Raw genomic sequence first — 19,603 nt, 5'->3', positions numbered from 1 at the left:
GCTAAAGAGTCACTCAGCAAGATGTGTTAGTTCCTCTTGGGAGGCTGAACTTCAAGGCAATGGTATGCCTATAAATGGAGATATGGTTATATACCCAACCTCAAAGGCTCCATGGAACGGTTCTGTTTACTTTATAATTTTGTCACTCTCTCTTAGAAACTACCAGACTCACAATAGATGTTCTACACAAAAAGCCTAAAGATATCCCAGTCTTTCCACGTTCCATTTGCCTTCTGTCTTGATCTTTCTTTCTTTTTGTCTCATTAAAGTCCTTCCCATCTTAGTACTGTCTCTTTTGTAACTTCCTGTCCTTCTGTTCATTGATCCCATTTTTGTTCTTTGTTCTAATGTTATATCATTGTCAGTACTCCGTCTTGCTTCCTTCCCTGACCCTCTACATTATTAGTCACCAGCAGTGTGGAAACACTGCAGAGTCATCAGCCAGGCCCTGTTATAATCCACCCTTTTCCAGCTTATACTCCCTTTTTGGTCTTCCCAACAAATCTATCATGTGCCATGTTCTACTTCACTATCAACAAGGTAGGCAGAATAGTAGGTAATGTTGACTTTATTTCTTAATTATCTATGTATTTCTGGGAAGAGGGCTATGATGGCAGGTGAATTTTTACAAAACTCCCCCTTCCTGACTTCTAATTCCATTTGAAACATAACTGAAGTGGGAAGTGAGTATTCCTCTAAGGATTTCTAAAGTTCTGAGGATTTACACAACCGTGTAAGATTTAGATCTATGGACAATCGTTGGCAACATGTTATTTCCAGTGTGGTTAATCCTGTGTGAGAGTTCATAGAAGAAAGAATGGTAGGTCCAGGGGCATTCTCCTCTATGAAAATTTGGAGAAAACAAGATTCAGTACTAGTTGTAGAAGTAGAAAAAGATTTTTAAACCATGGGGAGTCACCCAAGTAGTGTGACGACTTTAGACCCTTAAGTCACCTGGGACAATCTGGAGAGGTTGGTGTCAACACCCTTTACCTGGGCCCTGTGTTCATGAAGTTGAGCAGATTTTGACTAACCTGTATCTTCTGATAGCCTATTACAATTGGCATCTATCCCAGAGAGAAATACAGTATTTACTAGATCCTTAGTCCAGATTTTGAATCAGAATCATTTATTTTCATCTTTGTTTGAAAAAAGTATGAAGTGCTCAGATTGCTGATGTATTAATTTCTCATTCAGTACTTTCAACTGGACCATCCCATTCTTAAGCTGGCTGGCCATTGTAGCCCTCTGTGCGTTCACAGTCATCCTGTACTTCATTCCACTGAGATACATTGTCCTTGTCTGGGGTAAGTAAAGCCTTTTTTTTTTTTTTTTTAACTGTCATAGCTGCTAAGAACAAACTATTTTTAAGGGATGAGTTATACTGTCAGTAGTTGCCTATATTTATGGTCATGAAGCTACTCCATGATGAAAAGAGACAGGTCAGTTAAAAATCACAAGAGTATAAAGATTTAGGTCTATCTGCAAATGCATTTTTCTTATCTGGCACCATAGGCTCCATCATACTATAAACATGTAGTTGTGCAGATTCTTCATACATCAAAGTGTAGCTTTGTCTAGATATCACTCTGATTTATTTCCACCATTTATACATAAACAGAGGCATTTTTGATCCATATGGTGCATTTAGGACAATATGCTTTTGTGCTGTGGTACTTTATCTTACGGAAATGTCTGTAAACATGGTACTATATATGGCTGCCTGTTTAAGAGGTCACCTTTAAGGAAGCAGGAAAAGGGTCCTTGGCATTGGCAGGCTGCTTGGGAACAAAAAAAACCTGCTTTATGTGTGCTAAACAAGAATGCTTCTGTAAAAACCCACTTTAAAGGTGATATTTGGGGGTCCTAATTTCTAATGCAATTATGCTTCATGCTAACAGTTCCTATGTACGTAGACTATACTTAGGTGGTACTTTCAGCATTCTTCATAGTTTGGGTTTTTTTGTTTTTGTTTTTTCTTTCTTTCTCTTATCTGACACAATTCTTTGTTCGGAAAAACTCAATTTTCAGTCTCCAAGATCAACTGACACATAAAACTATATTAATTTTATATATATATATATATATATATATATATATATATATATATAAACAAGACTGGGTAGGAGTAGAATTCTCCACTTGCCCCTGGCCTGCATACACCCGAGACTGCTAAACTTATACAAAATGCAAAGAACCAAAATGGGTTTTAATTTCAGAACACATGTGCTTACATTGAAAGCAAAAAGATGAAAAGGAATGTTTTGTTCTTTTCTTTTTAAGGCTTTTAAAGAAATATGCTGGAATAAAATGAAAAAAGGTCTGATGTCTTCAAGCCCTCCAGTTTAAAAATCCTTACCTCGCTATTCTTTTTGGCATATCTTGTCATATCTTGAGCAAGCCCTCTTGCCCCTTATCATCACTGTCATTACCTTTACATCTTGGGTAGGGAGTGGAGGGTGAAGGGAAGGGTGATTATGTTTTCCTGCCTTAATTTCTAGAATTTAAAGAAACTGTTTCAACTAAGACAGTACTTTCACTATACAAGGGAAGAGGCATTTCCACCATGTTCTTGCGTCGCTATTGTATGTTCTTTCATTCCTTCCTCTGATATTTAAAACAGGTGCTGTTTTATTGAAGGAATTAAGGTAGGGCGTTAGGTGTGGCAGTTTATTACCTCTAACCTACTTAGGGTCAGACCTGCCATCTCAGTTGTGATAGGTGGGGAACTTCGGGTTTCCTTTCCCCAGGTTCTCAGAAACTGGAGTCCACGGCAGACATCTGGCTGTGTAATCTGGGTTGGCCTCACTGGCAAGCTGTCTTAAACGTAATTTGCAGAGAATGTGTTTGGGTCTCTTGTTTCATCAAATAAAATAAAACAAAGAACAGTATTCCTTTAGTGGTAGGTGATTGCTGAAATATTAAATAGAAATTTAAGACATGAGTGTCACATGGGGAGACAGGGACCAAATCATAATTGCATTATTTTATTCTGCTGAACTCCCTGAAGAAGAGCCAAGATGCTCCAGTTTGTGACCCAGTTTTTACCACTCTGATTTCATAAAAAGCTGTTTATTTATGTATTTTTATGTGAATATGCTTGGTAATTTATTAAGTGCAATATAAATTTAAAACAGTAGACTTATCCAATTGAAATTCTACATTATTCCATAGAATATGTAGAATAGGTACTTCCAGTTGTATACATTATTTTGACATTTCTACCTCATTAAATTTGGAGGTTTTGTTTTTTGTATAATAGCTCCAAATTCATCTGTATTTGACCCTCATCCACATTTGCTCTTCAGGTAGCACAGAGGATTCACTGTTGAATAATTTAGCATGGGTAGGTATGGCTCATTTTTAATGTTTCTTGGCCATTTTAATCCAAGAAGTGAACCCAGTAAGTCAATCATAGTAGCATCTTTTGCAAGCCTTAAATTTAAATTTCTTAATAATTTAAAAGGAAAATTGGTTTCTAAAAATCTCAATGCCAGAAATGTAGAAATGGAAACATATTTTCTTTCTTGTGATGAGAACTTTTAAGATCTCTTTTAGCCACTTTCAAATGTGCAATATAGTATTATTAACTTTAGTCACCATGTTGCACATTAGATCCCCATGGCATTTTATTGCTGGAAACTTGTACCTTTTGACTCCCTCACCCACCTCCCACTCCTCCACCTCCGGTAACCACCAGGCTGTTCTCTGTATCTATGAGCTTGATTTTTGTTTTTGTTTTTTTTAAGGATTCCACATATAAGTGAAATCATATGCAGTATGTGTCTTTCTCTGTCTGATGTATTTCACTTAGTATAATGAATGCCCTTGAGGTCAATGCATGTTATCACAAATGGAAAGATTTCAAACTTTTTAATGGCTGAATAATATTCCATTGTGTATATATATATATATATATATATATATATATATATATATATATATATATATACATACCACAACTTCTTTACCCATTCATCCATCAATGGACACTTAGGTTGTTTCCATGTCTTTGCTATTATAAATAATGCTGAATGAACATGGGGGTGCACATGTATTTTTGAATTAGTGTTTTTGTTTTCTTCAGATAAATACCCAGAAGTGAAATTACAGGATCATAGTGGTAGTTTTATTTTTAATTTTTTGAGGAACCTCCATACCTTTTTCCATAGTGGTTGTGCCGATTTACATTCCCACCAGTAGTTCACAAGGGGTCCCTTTTCTCCACACCCTCCCCAACATTTGTTATTTACAGACTTTTTGATGATACAGCCATTCTGACAGGTGTGAGGTGATATCTCATTGTGGTTTGGATTTGCATTTTCCTGATGATTAGTGATATTGAGCATCTTTTCATGTATCCGTTGGCCATCTGTCGTCTTTGGAAAAATGTCTATTCAGATCCTCTGCCCATTTTTAAATTGTTTTTGACAATTGAGTTGTATAAGTTTTTAATATATTCTGGATATTAGCCCCTTATCAGATATGATTTGCAAATATTTTCTCCCATTCTGTAGGTTGCCTTTTCATTTTGTTGATGGTTTTCTTTGCTGTGCAGAAGTTTTTAGTTTGATGCAGTCCCACTTTTTACTTTTGTTATCACCTATAGTTTCTTCTAGGAGTTTCGTGGTTTCAGGTCTTACATTCAAGATTTAGTCCGTTTTGAGTAATAATTTTTGGAAGTGGTAAAAGATAGTGGTCCAGCTTCATTCTTTTGCTTGTGCCAGTCCAATTTTCCCAACATCATTTAATGAGGAGACTGTCCTTTCCCCATTGTATATGCTTGGCTCCTTTGTTGTAAATTAATTGACCAGGGACTTCCCTGGTGGCACAGTGTTAAGAATCCACCTGCCAATGCAGGGGACACAGGTTTGAGCCCTGGTCCGGGAAGATCCCACATGCCATGCAGCAACTAAGCCCGTGCACCACAACTACTGAGCCTGCGCTCTAGAACCCGCATGCCTAGAGCCTGTGCTCCACAACAAGAAAAGCCAGTGCAATGAGAAGCCCACACACTGTAATGAGAATAGCCCCTGCTCACTACAAATTGAGAAAGCCCATGCACAGCAACGAAGACCCAATGCAGCCAAAAATAAATTTATAAAAAAAAATTAATTGACCATATATATATGGGCTTATTTCTGGGCTCTCTATTCTCTTCCATTGACCTATGTCATCTGTTTTTATGCCAATACCATAGTTTTAATTATTATAGGTTTGTAATATAGTTTGAAATCAGGGAGCACGATGGCTCCAGGTTTGTTCTTCTGTTTTAGTATTGCTTTGTAATTCAGGGTCTTTTGTGGTTCCATACAAATTTTGAGATTGTTTCTATTTCTGTTAAAAATGCCATTGGAATTTTGAAAGGGATTGTATTGAAACTGAAGATGGCTGTGGGTAGTATGAACATTTTAACAATATTACTTCTTTTAATCCTTGAGCAGGGAATACCTTTCCATTTATTTGTGTCTTCAATTTCTTTCCTCAGTGTCTTACAGTTTTCAGTGTATAGGTCTTTCATCTTCTGGGTTAAATTTGTTACTAAGTATTTTATTCTTTTTGATGGGATTGTTTTAATTTCTCTTTCTGATGGTACATTGTTAGTGTATAGAAATGCAACAGATTTTTGTATATTGATTTTGTATCCTGCAACTTTACTGAATTCATTTATTAGTTCTAACAGTTTTTTGGTGGAGTCTTTAGAATTTTCTCTATATAAAAAACCATGTCATCTGCAAATAGTGAGTTTTACTTCTTCCTTTCCAATTTGCATTGTTTTAAAATCTATTTTTCTTCTGCACATTGTTAGAGCTTGGAGTTGAGGCCACAGGATGATGAACTCACAAGTGTAGGTAGTGTGCTACATGAGAGGGGCAGTTTTTCGCCAACATCACAAGGGTCTCTGGCCCAATGAATGGAGTTTGATACTAATACTTGCTACAAATGTAAAAAAAAAAATCTATTTGTCTTATATAAGTATAGCTTCCCCTGCATTCTTTCAGTTGCATTTGCATGGAATATCTTTTTCTATCCCTTCATGATTAGTCTGTGTGTGTCCTTACATCTGACTTAATCTCTCACAGGCAGCAATATAGAAGGGTCTTGCTTTTTTAAAAAAATCCATTCAGCCACTTTATGTATTTTGATTGGAAAATTTAGTTCATTTACATTGAAGTAATTATTGATAGGTATGTACTTACTGCCATTTTGTTAGTTGTTTTCTGGCTGTTTCATATTTCCTGTTCTTTTCTTCTTCTCTTGCTTTCTTATTTTGTGGTTACAATGAGGCTTATAAGAACTTAATTTTTAAAAAAAAACTTAATTTTTCTTTTAGCTGTGTTGGGTCTTCATTGCTGCATGTGGGCTTTCTTTCTAGTTGTGGCGAGCGGGGGCTACTCTGCATTGCAGTGCATGGGCTTCTCATTGTGGTGGCTTCTCTTTGTTGTGGAGCATGGGCTCTAGGCACATGGGCTTAGTTGCTCCGTAGCATGTGGGATCTTCCTGGACCAGGGCTTGAACCTGGACCAGGGCTTGAACCCGTGTCCCCTGCATTAGCAGGTGGATTCTTAACCACTGCGCCACCAGGGAAGTCCCAAGAACTTAAGTTTGAATGCATTTGAAAGTTCTAAATTTTTACTCTATTCCCCCGTTTTATATGTTACATTTTACACCTTTTTATTTTTGTGTATTCCTTAACTAAATATTGTAGTTATAGTTATTTTCACTATATTTGTTGTATAATCTTCATACTAGCTTTATAAATGATTACTCCACTATGTTTAGTGTATATTTACCTTTACTAGTGACATTTGTACTTGCATTTGTTTTCTACTTATAGCACATTTTCTTTTGGCTTAAAGAAGTCCCTTTAACATTTGTCATAAAGCAGTTTAGTAATGATAAACTCTTAACTTTTGCTTGTCGGGAAAACTCTTTTTCAGTTCTGAAGGATAACTTAGCTGAGTAGAGTATTCTTGCTTGGAAGTCTTTTTTCTTTCAGCACTTTGAATATATTATGCCATTCCTTTATAGTCTGCAAAGTTTCTCCTCAAAAATCTGCTTATAGTCTTTTGGGGGTTCTCTTGTACATAACAAGTTGTTAATCTCTTGATGCTTTTATGACTCTTGTCCTTAACTTTTCCCGTTTTAATTATATGTCTTGATGTGTGTTTCTTTGGGTTTCTCTTATTTGGAACTCCCTGGGCTTCCTGGATCTGTATGTCTGTTTTCTTTCCCAGATTAAGGAAGTTTTCAGCCCTTATACATTTTCTGCCCCTTTCTCTCTCTTCCCCTGCTGGGACTCCCTATAATGCAAATGTTAGTGCTCTTGATGTTGTCCCTGTAAGTCCCTTAAGCAATCTTCACTTTTTGTCATTTTTTCTTTTTGCTGTTCTGATTTTCAATGATCCTTTCTTATTCTTCATTTAGTCTGCTATTGAATTCCTCTAGTGTATTTTTCAGTTCAATTATTTTATTTTTCAGCTCTGTGACTTCTATTTGGTACTTATATGTTCTATCTCTTCATTGAACTTCTCACTTTGTTCATCCATACCCTCCTGAGTTTGGTGAGCATATTTATGAGCATGACTTTGAACTCCTTATCAGGTAAATAACATCTCCATTTCATTAAGGTTTTTTTCCTTGAGGTTTAGTTCTTTCGTTTGAAACATTTTCCTCATTTTGTTTGAATCTCTGTGTTGGTTTCTATGCACTATATTAATGAGCCACCTCTCCCAGTCCTGAAGTAGTGGTCTTGCATAGGAGATGAACTTTATCAGTCAACCTTGCCTTAGCTCTTAGTTGTCTCCCAAACCTTTGTGATTGTCCAAGCAGCCTATTCTATTTTATTTAATTAATTAATTTATTTATTTATTTTTGGCTGTGTTGGGTCTTTGTTGCTGCGTGCAGGCTTTCTCTAGTTGCAGAGAGCAATGGCTTCTCTTGTTGCAGAGCACGGGCTCTAGGGTGTGCGGGCTTCAGTAGTTGTGGCACACAGGCTCAACAGTTGTGGCTTGCAGGCTCTAGGGTGCAAGCTCAGTAGTTGTGGCACATGGGCTTAGTTGCTCTATGGCATGTGGGATCTTCCCGGACTAGGGCTTGAACCCATGTCCCCTGCATTGGCAGGCAGATTCTTAACCACTGTGCCACCAGGGAAGTCCGAGCCTATTTTATTTTTAGTAGCCCTCAGTAGTTGAGGATGTGTGAAGACCTGTCAGTGTCTCAAACAGGAAGATCTCAGGCAGCACCTAGATTCAGGCTAATTGAAAGTCATTCCCTTAGGCAGCAGCTTTTAAATTATGCAGATATATACAGTGGGATTGTAAGTGTAAGCCCAGCTGGCCACCAGAGACAGATGATCTGGATGTGTCCCCTGGGTGACAGTTACAAAAATCAGTGCTTTGGATGAGTTTATAAGCTCCTTTCTGGGAGACACTGATGAACTGTGGTGAAGCAGAGGGAGAGTGCAAAGATAGCATCCCCTGGCCTGTGTCCCCTGAGAGCACCTGCATAGGCCCCTAGATGTGTGCCAAACCTGAAAGCTGCCCCTCAGGCCAAAGCTCCAGGACAAGCAAATAGCCTTCTTTCATACAAAGACTGGGGTGTGTTTCAGTCTCCTGTTTGTGCAGTGCCCTGGTGGTGGTACCTTGCACAGAACTATCTCTTGATTGTTACAGTCCTGTGAGACTCAGGAACACCAGCTCCCCTGACCACCAGAGTCAGGCAATCAAGGGGAATCCCCTGGGTGGCAGCTGCAAAAATTGGGGCACCAGACATGTGTAAGAGCTCCCCTCTGAGGTGTCTGGAAGGGTTTACAGTCAGCCCTTAGATGTGTGTTTAATTAGAAGCCTGCCATGATAAAATTATAGGCCCGTTTCACAGAGATTGAGCTCCTTGGTCTGTTACTTTTAGCTGTGCCCTAAGGGTGTTAGCTGTTTAAGACTTCTTTCTCTATTGGTTAGAGTCCTTTGGGACCTGCAAACATAAGCCCCTCTGGCCACCAGAACTAGGAAATGTAGAGGTGTCTCCTGAGAGCAGCTGCAAAAATTGGGGCACCAGCCGAGGTTCTGGGAGATACTGGCAAGCTAGAGCAAGGCAGAGAGAGAATGCAAAGATTGCATCCACCAGCCTCCGTTGGCCTCTGTTCCCGGAGAACACTTCCATAGGCTCCTAGAAGTGTGCCAGAGCAGATCTCTGCCCCTCAGGCAAAAGCTCCTGGACAAGCAAATAGGGCTTTCTTGGGAAGACTGGGCTGTGTTTCAGTCTGCTGTCTGTCCAGTGCCCTGGGGGTGGTAGCCTGCCAAGAACTGTCTCTTGAATGTTATAGCTCCAGGGGACCCAGGAGCACCAGTCCCCTGGCCTCCAGAGCCAAGCAATCAAGGGGTACCCCCCTGGTGGCAGCCACAAAACCCAGAACACGAGATGTGGGTAAAAGCTTCCCTCCAGGAGATACTGGTGCTATGAAGCACAGTAGAGGGAGAGCTCAAAAATGGGGCCCACCAGCTTCTGTCCCCAGATAGTATCCTAGCAGGCCCCTGCCTCTCCGGCCAACTCTTTAAGATTAGGAAATTAATTTTTTTCACATAAAACCTGGGCACCGGGCTTCCCTGGTGGCACAGTGGTTGAGAGTCCGCCTGCCGATGCAGGGGACACGGGTTCGTGCCCCAGTCCGGGAAGATCCCACATGCCGCGGAGCGGCTGGGCCCGTGAGCCATGGCCGCTGAGCCTGCGCATCCGGAGCCTGTGCTCTGCAACGGGAGAGGCCACAACAGTGAGAGGCCCGCATACAAAAAAAGAAAAAGAAAAAGAAAAACCTGGGCACCTTTCAAACAGCTGCCTCTGTGCTGGGCCCTGGGGTGAGTGAGTACTCACGAGCTCTTTAAGAGCCATTCTCCTTTCACTATAGCACTTTGGGTCTCATGGATGCAAGCCCACTGACTTTCAAAGCCAGATGCCTTGAGGGCTCAACTCTGAGGTGCAGGTCTTAAAAGCTGAGGTGCCTTATGTGGTGTACAAACTCTTGGCTACTCAGGGAGAAGCTCCGGGTTTGTGAGTTTCCTCATGATGGTGGGTAGCTGCACTGGGGGGTGGGGTTTATGGTGAGATTTTTTTTCTCAGCATCTCCTATCCACTTGAATGTAGCCTTTTTCTCATTTGCCCCACGTGAAGGAGGTGCTCAGCTGGTTTTCGGCGGCGGGTGGTGGTGGTGGTGTTTTTTGTTTACCGGAAATTGTTCCATATGTAGCTGTAGAGTTGGTGTGTCTGTGGGAAGAGGTGAGTTCATGACCGTCCTAGGTCATCATCTTGAACTGCCTCATAGATGTAAAACCTCAGGCACCAGATGTGTGAGAAAGCTCCCTTCAGGGAGATACTGGTGCTCTGGAACATGGCAGAGGGAGAGCATGAAGATGGTACCAAATGACTGGACTGAGGCAGTCGGGGAGAGATGGTTCCTGCCAGGAAAGAAAAAAAAAGATGGTGGCTGCCAGTCTCTGTCCCTGAAGAGTACCCAGGTAGGCCCCTAAATATGTTTCGCATCAGATGCCTTCCCCTCATGACAAGCAAATGATCCTTTCCCACACAAAATCTGGTTGCCCCTGGATCAGCTGCTTCCATGCTGGGCCCTGGGGAGGGTGAGTCTGAACACAGTTGGTTTCTGAAGCTAGATGTTTTGAGACAAATAGACTAATAGAACATAATTGAGAGCCCAGAAATAAACCCAAGCATATATGGTAAATTTAATATTTGACAAGGGAACTGAGAATACTCAATGAGAAAAGATAGTCTTTTCAATAAATGGTGCTAGGAAAACTGGATAGTCACATGTAAAAGAATGAAACTACCTCTATGTTACACCAGCCACAAAAAATAACTTGAAATGGATTGTAAGACCTGAAACCATGAAACTTCTAGAAGAAAACATTTTTTAAAAAGCTCTTTGACATGGGTCTTGGTAATGATTTTTTTGAAAATCATACCTAAAACAACAAAATTAAAAATAAACAAGTGGGACTGTATCAAGCCAAAAAGCTTCTGCATAGCAAAAAAACCCATTAACAAAGTGAAAAACTAATCTACAGAATGGGAAAAAATATTTGCAAACCATGTATCTGGTAAGGGGCTAATATCCAACATACATAAAGAACTCATACAATCCAATAACAACAACAACAAAAAATTAAAAATGGGCAAGGGACCTGAATAGACATTTTTCCAAAGAAGATATACGAATGGCCAACAGATCCATGAAAAGATGCTCAATAACCCTAGTCACTAGGGAAATGCAAGTTAAAACCACAATGAGATAGCACCTCATGCTTGTTAGAGTGGCCATCATCAAAAAGATAACAAATGCTGGTATGGATGCAGAGAAAAGGGAACCCTTGTACACTGTTGGTGGGAATTAAATTGGTACAGCCACTATGGAGAACAGTATGGAGAGGCATTAAAAAAATAAATATAGAACTACCATATGATCCAGCAATTACACTTCTGGGAATTTATCCAAGGGAAACAAAAAGACTAACTCCAAAAGATATCTGCACCCCCATGTTCATAGCAGCATTATTTACAATAACCAAGACATGGAAACAACCTAAGTGTCCACTGATGGATGAATGGATAAAGAAGTGGTATACAATGAAATATTATTCAGCCATAAAAAAAACAGGGAAATCCTGCCATTTGCAACAACATGAATGGCCCTTGAAGGTGTTATGTTAGTGAAATAAGTCAGAGAAAAACAAACACTGTATGATTTCACTTATATGTGGAATTGGAAAAAAATAAAAATAAAACCCCTCAGAAGCCCAAACATCAAACTCACAGAAAAAGAGAAAAAAATCTTTTCTTTTATCTATACGAGATGATGGATATTAGCTAAACCTACTGTGGTAATCATTTCACTATATGTGTACATCAAACCATCACGTTGTATACCTTAAACTTGTATGTCAATTATTTCTCAAAACTAGAAAAAGAAAAAAAATCTTGGTGTTTTGGAGGCTCATCTCCCCAGGTGCAATTCTTAAAAGTTGGGGAAGCCTGATTTGAGGTTCAAACCCTCACTCCTCAGAGAGAAGTCCCTCCTGATTGTGGGTTCTCAGGCTAGGGGTGGGGTTTATGGTGTGGTTGTGTCCCTGCTTCTCCTACCTGCTTCGATGTGGGCCTTCTCACGATTGCCAGTGTGTTGACTCACTCAGCCAATTTTTAGGTTATTTTCAGAGGTAGCTGTTCCATATGTAGCTGTAGATCCAGCATGTTGGTGGGAAGAGATGTGTTTGGAATCCTTATACGTCGCCATCTTCAAAGCTTTTTATTTTTTTAAAGCTGGTGGTAAACCCTTCCGAATTCCAGGTCATTTTGAAATTAAAACAAAAAAAGCAAAAACCCAGGTTAGTTTGCATAATAACAACACCTCCCCACCACTGAAAAAAAAAGTGTAACGTTTTGAAAAGGGGGAACCAGTAAGTCAGATTTCTTGCCATAGAAACAATCCCAATCCAAAATGTAGGGAGACAAGTTTCATCATAGATGAAACATTAAAGCAAAGCTTCTAAGTACTGTAACACTGAGGGGAAAGGCAAGATAGGTCATTGATCATTCTTGCCAGGTGCCTTTTGTTTCCCAAATAGAAAGCCTTTCCTGCTGGGAAGAAGCCACTGAAGTACAAAGAGAAAAACAGAGCAGCCATGGAGTTGGGAAGGTGGAAAGGAGGAGGGAAAGAGGGAGGGAGGGAGGGAGAAAACTGGGTTTACTGGTTCATTCAGTCAAGGCTGAAATAAAGGCAGCTTAATCTAGATCTTTAAATTACCACAACACTTTTGCCAGAAATGTGTATTTGAACTCCAAACTTTATAGATTTCAATAATGTTTGATCTGTCACCTTTTCAGGCATCAATAAATTTACAAAAAAGCTGCGGAGTCCATATGCAATTGATAATAATGAACTACTTGACTTCCTTTCCAGAGTCCCTTCAGATGTGCAAGTGGTATGTAGGTTTCATTATTATAACTACAGGCATAGCTCACTTTATCGTGCTTCACTGATATTTCATTTTTTTTTTTTTTTTTTTTTAACACGTTGAAGGTTTGTGGCAACCCCGCATTGAGCAAGTCTATTGGAACAATTTTTCCAACAGCATTTGCTCACTCTGGGTCTCTGTGTCACATTTTGGCAATTCTTGAAACGTTCTGAACTTTTTCATTATTGTTATATTTGTTATGGTGGCCTATGATCATTGATCATTCATGTTACTATTGTAAAAAGATTAATACTTGCTGAAGGCTCAGATGATGGTTAGCATTTTTTAGTGATAAAGCACTTTTAAATTAAGGTATTGCTATTTTAGATATAATGCTATTGCACACTTAATAGACTTCAGCATACCATAAACAGAACTTTCATATGCACTGGGAAACCAAAATATTCATGCGACTTGCTTTATTGCAATATTCGCTTTACTGCAGTGGCCTGGGAACAAACATGCAATATCTCTAAGGTATGCCTGTATAATTTTAATGTAGTGTGGCATTGGGTTTTATCTTTTATATCCATTTAATTTTGAAGGCTTTAGAAGAGCTAAGTAAAGCTAATAAAGCCTGTAGAAGATTTTGCCATTCAGGAATTAGCCCAGTTGGGGTGTTATCCAAGAAGAACTTACAGAGAAGACTGGGGAATGAGAGGGCATTGCATAGAAAACCTACCAGGATGTCGGGGCGGGGGGTGGTGGTGGTGACAATCCTCCCCCAAGGTTCAGCTGGAGTTTGTGAAGGGAAGTCACCATCACCTGAAGGAGGAATTAGGAATATTAGATGATGAAAGCAAAGTATGCCAGCAGACATTGAGAAAAACACTTCCTTAAATAAATTGCATGAATTAAGTGAGTTTTAAAGATGTCTGTTTAGAGATCAGTGAAGGGGGAGAGAGTACTGATTTTTGAGAACCGGGGCATATCTCAATCCTTTGAAAGCCTTGGAGGTTAATTAATGCCCACTGATCATTAAATATTTTCAGAGCAAAATGAGAAATGTTTTTATCAAACTATTGAAGCTGGGTTGCAGCAATACCTTTTTCCTTTGTTTCAGCTGAGTTTTTGATTTGGTATCAGACATGAGAGTGGGCTGGATGGAGATGAAGCTTATATTAAACAAGCACACAATAAATTATAGAGAACCATTATTCGGCCCCTCAAAATAGATGGAGATGGTTCTGCTTTTAATGTTACTTGGGTATGGGCAATAGAGACCTCAGCCTGTTACCAAAGTTCACATCAGGGCTCTCATGTAGATTCTGGCAAGATTTCCCTTGACTCTTTGCTCTATCATTCTATTGTTTTCTGCATCCCAGCTGCAGATCACATATAGCTTCCAGAGCGAGCACTTTCTTTTCCCCCAAGCATAGTCTCTCAATTCCTTTGCTTTTCCTTCCTTTGCCAGAAAGTGGCCACCTGACCAGCCTTTCTCTGAACTCTGTTTAAACAGGTGCAATACCAAGAACTGAAACCAGATCCTTCTCATAGCCCATGTAAAAGGAAGAAAAACAATCTTGGCTAGCCAGCTCCCAGCACTGAGGAGACCAGCATCTGTTTGGGAAGATAAAAGGAAAAGCCTTCAGCCTGAGCTGCATTTCCTTTTTTTCTGTTTTTTATTTATTTTGCCATTTAACCATGATTGAGAGAATTTGTAAATAGTGTACAAAGGCATATGTCTTTGAAAATATACTTCCGTTGTACAGAATCAATTTGATAAAGGTTTAGCTATTGCTGCGTGAAAGCCTTGTTAGCTGTGGATAATAACACATTGGAACAACAAATGTAAGAATGGTAACATTGGGAGATACACATTTTTCTAATTACAAGTGTAAGAACTAGAATATTAAATGCTCAGCCGTGCTCTGATGAAATCTACATAAAATGTAAATGTCAATGTGATTTTAAAGTTTTTTTTTAATGTGAATATTTTTTATCTGAAAAATAATCCATTACAGTTTTCTATGTTTTATACATTTCAAAAGGGAGGAAGGATTCCAGAACCTAAATAATGGAACAGATGCATTACAACTTTAACATAGATTCGGATCCTGATATTCATTCCTCTGCAAATTATTTAGATATGACTAGACTGACTTTAAGCTAATGAGTGAAGGTGTATTCACCTCCTCAAGAGAATTTTCCACACACTTAAATCCTACAAAGAAAATTTCCAAATCTTCTATCATTCCATCTAAAACCTTAAAATCTCTACAGGACTACACAAAAAATACTGCCAGGTTTATAAATGATGATTGCCTATAAGGATTTTTATACCAATCACTATTAATTTGTGCCAAGTTAGCAAATTAGCAACCCAGTTCAGTTGTCAAAAATCTAGCAAATTAAATCCACATTGCTTTTGGTGTCAGATTATGCCTCTGTGCATCTAAAAATATTTAATACTCAAGTGTTCTCACAGAAAAAAAAATGTATCTACTTTCTTATTAGGTCACTGAACTGCTTTGATATGCATATTATGATTTTTGTTATTAGTGTGAATTTTAACGTAGAGGAGAATGCAGTGTGCTAAGTGATATGCCAGTGTTTCATTACATTCATTTATAGAAAAAAAAAATCATTCTTGAAAATACGAATGCATGAAAACCTATTTTGTAAAACAAACTGTTTATGGGGAGGGGGAGTTTGCCTTTGAAAATGTTTCACTACTTACCATAGAATCTATACTTAAAAATTGAATTCCCGACTCTCATGTAGTTTTTGTACCTAACTTCCTGGTATATCAAGGGAGTATACCTCTAGAGAGAATTTGGTGAGAATGTCTTACTTCCCTGATTTGGTAGGGGATTAAGCTTGGTTGAAATTGCTGCAGTTTTGCACTACTTTATTAACAATGGACTGGGATAGGGTGAAGGTGGGGGTCATGCTGGAAAAATGTAGAAAAGCCAGAAGCGAGAAATATATATTTCACTCTATAGGGAGATTCTTTAAAAATAAATTTAATCTCATCAAAGTTGATTTTTAAAGTATTTTTATTTTAAAGCTATGTTGTTAAATACTGTTTCTTATGATAAAACTATTTTGATCTGTTTATACACTATGCTTGAAAGAATGTCAATTAAATTCCCTTTCTACAGAAAGGCTTTGACCTCAATATGCTCTATTTAGCGCATCGTGTTTATAATGCCATGCTTACATCTGCATACCATCATCGTTTGTTAAGACAGACGAAATACTTCATGAAGTTGATGTTGCTACAGGAAGTTTACTGATGGAATAATTTGTTTGAAATAACTTTTGATTATACTTTGTGTGAGATTTGTGTTCCCTGCTGACATTGTCTACTCAAATGTCTACAAGCCTGATATTCTAACACCTCAGATGTACCTAGTGGATAGCAACCATTAACAGATGACTAATTTCTGTTTCATGCTATCAAATTTCAGATGTTTAGTTCAATGGTAAGGTTGACTATTCACTGCATTAAAAAAGTCTTTTCTAAAACTAATCAGTACTTTGATTTTTTGGTCTCATATAAATAATATTTTACTTAAAGAAACCCAGGTTTGGTTTGGAAGAAAAAAGGCTTTCCCCGAAACCTTGCGTGCTGTATAAAACGCAGCACCTTGCAGGGGTGAGTATCCAGTGACACTGCTAGAGGAGTAAGAACTATCTTGAGGCATGAAAGTGATATTCAGGGGAATCTTCATTGCATTTACAAACTACTGCACTCACAGACTGAAAACAAGAGACTGTGAATAACAAAACTTTAACCAGTTCTTTCTCCTTCTCACAAAGGCACAATTTTGCCTTTTAAAGCTGCTTAACTTGATTTGGTTTTGAGAGGCCTGTAAACACAAATATTTTAAGATATCTTAAGAGACTGGATGTCACTCTAACACCTATTTGGACTGCTATATACAGTAGTCATATGAACTATGAAATATATTCCTCGATATCCTTTAGTAAGTAAATTCACTGAAGGTCATTCATTATCCAAACTACTATTATTGCCACTAATTGTGGTAATTTATAAGAAATGCATATTTAAAACTTTTTTCATTTATAAAAAGAACATGGTAATTCTTGTTTATTTTGGTACTGTTCCACAGACTCAAATTGATAGGTGCTGTCAGGATTCCAAATTAATTTTGAATCATTCTATACACTAGGATAATCTGAATTGAAAGATTCTTTAAGTGACTTTGCTCTGTGATATATTTATTGAGTACCAACTATACCACTTGCCCTGTCATAGGCAATGGTCAAACCAATGATAGCATATTAAAACCAAATCTGGAGTTAAAGTATAGTAAGAGCAAATTTTAATTGATGTTTCTAAAAGTATCTTTTATAGAATTTTATTGTGTTATTTAAAAGTGAAGAAAAATTTAGTAGTAAGTTCTCTTATCCAGGGACCATATTCCCATTTTGATCTCAATATCCAAATGTCTCTAATGCTGAAAGGAGTCATACTTCTGTATTAACAGGTATTATTCAAAGGCTTTAATTTCAGTTTATACACTAGTTAAATATACCTAAATGTTTATTTTTGAGTTTTGTACTCAGCATTGAAAACAAATCAAAATATAAAAGGCAGTTGCTGTTCCAGAAATACAAGTAAAGAGAGCCACCATTATACTTCTTGCAAAAGCCTGTTTATTATTAAATTAATGCTTAAATTCTGGGGCTTTAAATGTCAAGCGTGAGTGTGTGTGTATATCTGTGTACAGATGTCTATTCATTTGTTTGATTAGTGTGTCTAGAATCAGCCTTTTCTAATTGCTTGGTCAAGTATGAATTAAAACCACATAAAAAAATAATGAAAAGAATACTTACAATAGAGTCATTCCTTTGGATTATAATTCTCCTTCCCAGGATGACTGGTGTATAACTCACTGAAAGAAAAAAATATAAAACACCCTTTTTTTTTTCTGGTGAAACTGTTACCTCTTCTGCCTCAGTTTCTACATTTGTACAGTGGCAGTCACATCATAAGACTTATTCTAGCTGAATCTCTGAGGTTTAAGAAATACCAAGGAAAATTTCTCATCGTGTAAGAATACTATGCAGATAAAAACCATTACATGTCCAAAATGGTCATATGCTATAGAAACTAACAACACTGTGAAAGGTTTGCTGGAATTTAATGTTTCTATCTGTGCTTTTCCAAAGGGATCTGGGGTTAAGAACCAAAAACCAAAAAAGGTCAGGGGAGATGAATCAAATAATTCAAATTGGTTTCAAATGAGTTTCAATGTATTGAGCTATTCCTTCGCATTCTGAACTGGTAACAACAAAAAAAGTGTTCTGTTGCATGCACAAGCAGTATTTTTGTAGACAGGTTTTTTTTTTTTTAATGTATATGATGGTTGTGTCTCCAAATGTCACTGAAAAATTATATGACTCCATTTTTAAAACAGGTAACGAAATGGCACTGCTCTTCTGCTCTACTTAATTAATGGTGTTACTAGATTAAGCTGAAAGTTCTATTTGTATTAAGAAAAACAGAAATAGGCAAGTAGCTGTGCCAAAGTTTTTTCAGTTTATAGCAAAAATAAAATTGCAACGTAATTCTCCCCTGCTGTAGATTCTTCAATGGTCTTTCAAAAGAGAAAAGGCCCGCGTACCGCAAAAAAAAAAAAGAGAAAAGGGGGCTTCCCTGATGGCGCAGTGGTTGAGAGTCCGCCTGCCAATGCAGGGGACACGGGTACGTGTCCCGGTCCAGGAAGATCCCACGTGCCGCCGAGCGGCTGGGCCCTTGAGCCATGGCCGCTGGTGCCTGTGGCTCCGCAACGCGAGAGGCCACAGCAGTGAGAGGCCCGCCTACCACAAAAAAACAAAAAACAAAAAACGAATGACCAACCTGAGAGTCAATGAGCAAACCTACAAACCACCTCTCATTTTCTCAGGAATAAATAAATGCATCTGAGGAGACCTGGCTGAGTGAGGTTGTTACTGCAACTAGTGAGGCAAGATGGTAATATAGGCTTAGTTCCCCATTTTGGTCAAAGACAAGCTTCAAAATGACACGAGTCAACTTGAGGCATTTTATTTTGCCAGAGTTCAAATGTTAAGTTAGGAAACGCTAACTGCATAGAGAAAGGTGCGCCCCTGGCCCCAACCACTTTTGATGGTCTCTTGATGACTGAAGACACATCTGAGACAACAGTCAAGAGTAATAACAAAGACAGCTGGACAATAGCAGAGAGGTGAGGGGGAAGGAAATGCCAAGATCTGTCCCAAGTTCAGAGATCTTCTTTTAATAAAGCTACTCAGAATACTGGAAACCTTAAAACTAAACTCTACATTATTTCCACAAAACATTCTTCCTACAGTACTGATGACAATTACAAGTCAAAATCTCTGTATAACTTGTGATATTGAAACCATGGAAAACAATATATTGATGTCAAGAACTAATAAACTCTGCAACCTTACACAATGGTATACCTACCCCTTTCCTTTGTCCTGGAATTCTTACCAAGTTCAGATTTCACTAACACAGAGACCTAGCAAACCATAGGAAGGTCTCTGAGGCACATGGTAACCCACCCAGAAAAGTGAAATACTATGTATGTTTTTAGAAGTAGTTTTAAAATAGATCAATGTGG

The 19,603-nt window shown here is 38.3% G+C and overlaps 1 protein-coding gene and 1 non-coding gene across 14 annotated transcripts in view; both read left to right on the top strand.

The window, feature by feature from the left end:
* The window catches only part of MCTP1 (multiple C2 and transmembrane domain containing 1), a 540,048-nt gene extending 523,551 nt beyond the window's left edge, over positions 1–16,497 (top strand). For all 13 annotated transcript variants that reach the window (XM_067031360.1, XM_067031359.1, XM_067031357.1 and 10 more), the window contains 3 exons: positions 1,198–1,307; positions 12,892–12,989; positions 14,482–16,497. In XM_067031360.1, the coding sequence (XP_066887461.1) occupies positions 1,198–1,307; positions 12,892–12,989; positions 14,482–14,553 (280 nt within the window). In that variant the 3' untranslated portion in view covers positions 14,554–16,497. The remainder of the gene's footprint in view (positions 1–1,197; positions 1,308–12,891; positions 12,990–14,481) is intronic.
* Positions 5,795–5,945, top strand: LOC131756490 (small nucleolar RNA SNORA62/SNORA6 family). Its single transcript, XR_009335664.1, has one exon. It is a non-coding gene; the product is annotated as a small nucleolar RNA SNORA62/SNORA6 family (small nucleolar RNA).
* Positions 16,498–19,603: the final 3,106 nt, after the last annotated feature.

This window comes from Kogia breviceps, chromosome 4, assembly GCF_026419965.1.
Source record: "Kogia breviceps isolate mKogBre1 chromosome 4, mKogBre1 haplotype 1, whole genome shotgun sequence".
NCBI classification, from domain to species: domain Eukaryota; kingdom Metazoa; phylum Chordata; class Mammalia; order Artiodactyla; family Physeteridae; genus Kogia; species Kogia breviceps.
The sequence above is the reverse complement of the archived record's forward strand: the minus strand, read 5'-3'. Positions and strand labels throughout refer to the sequence as shown.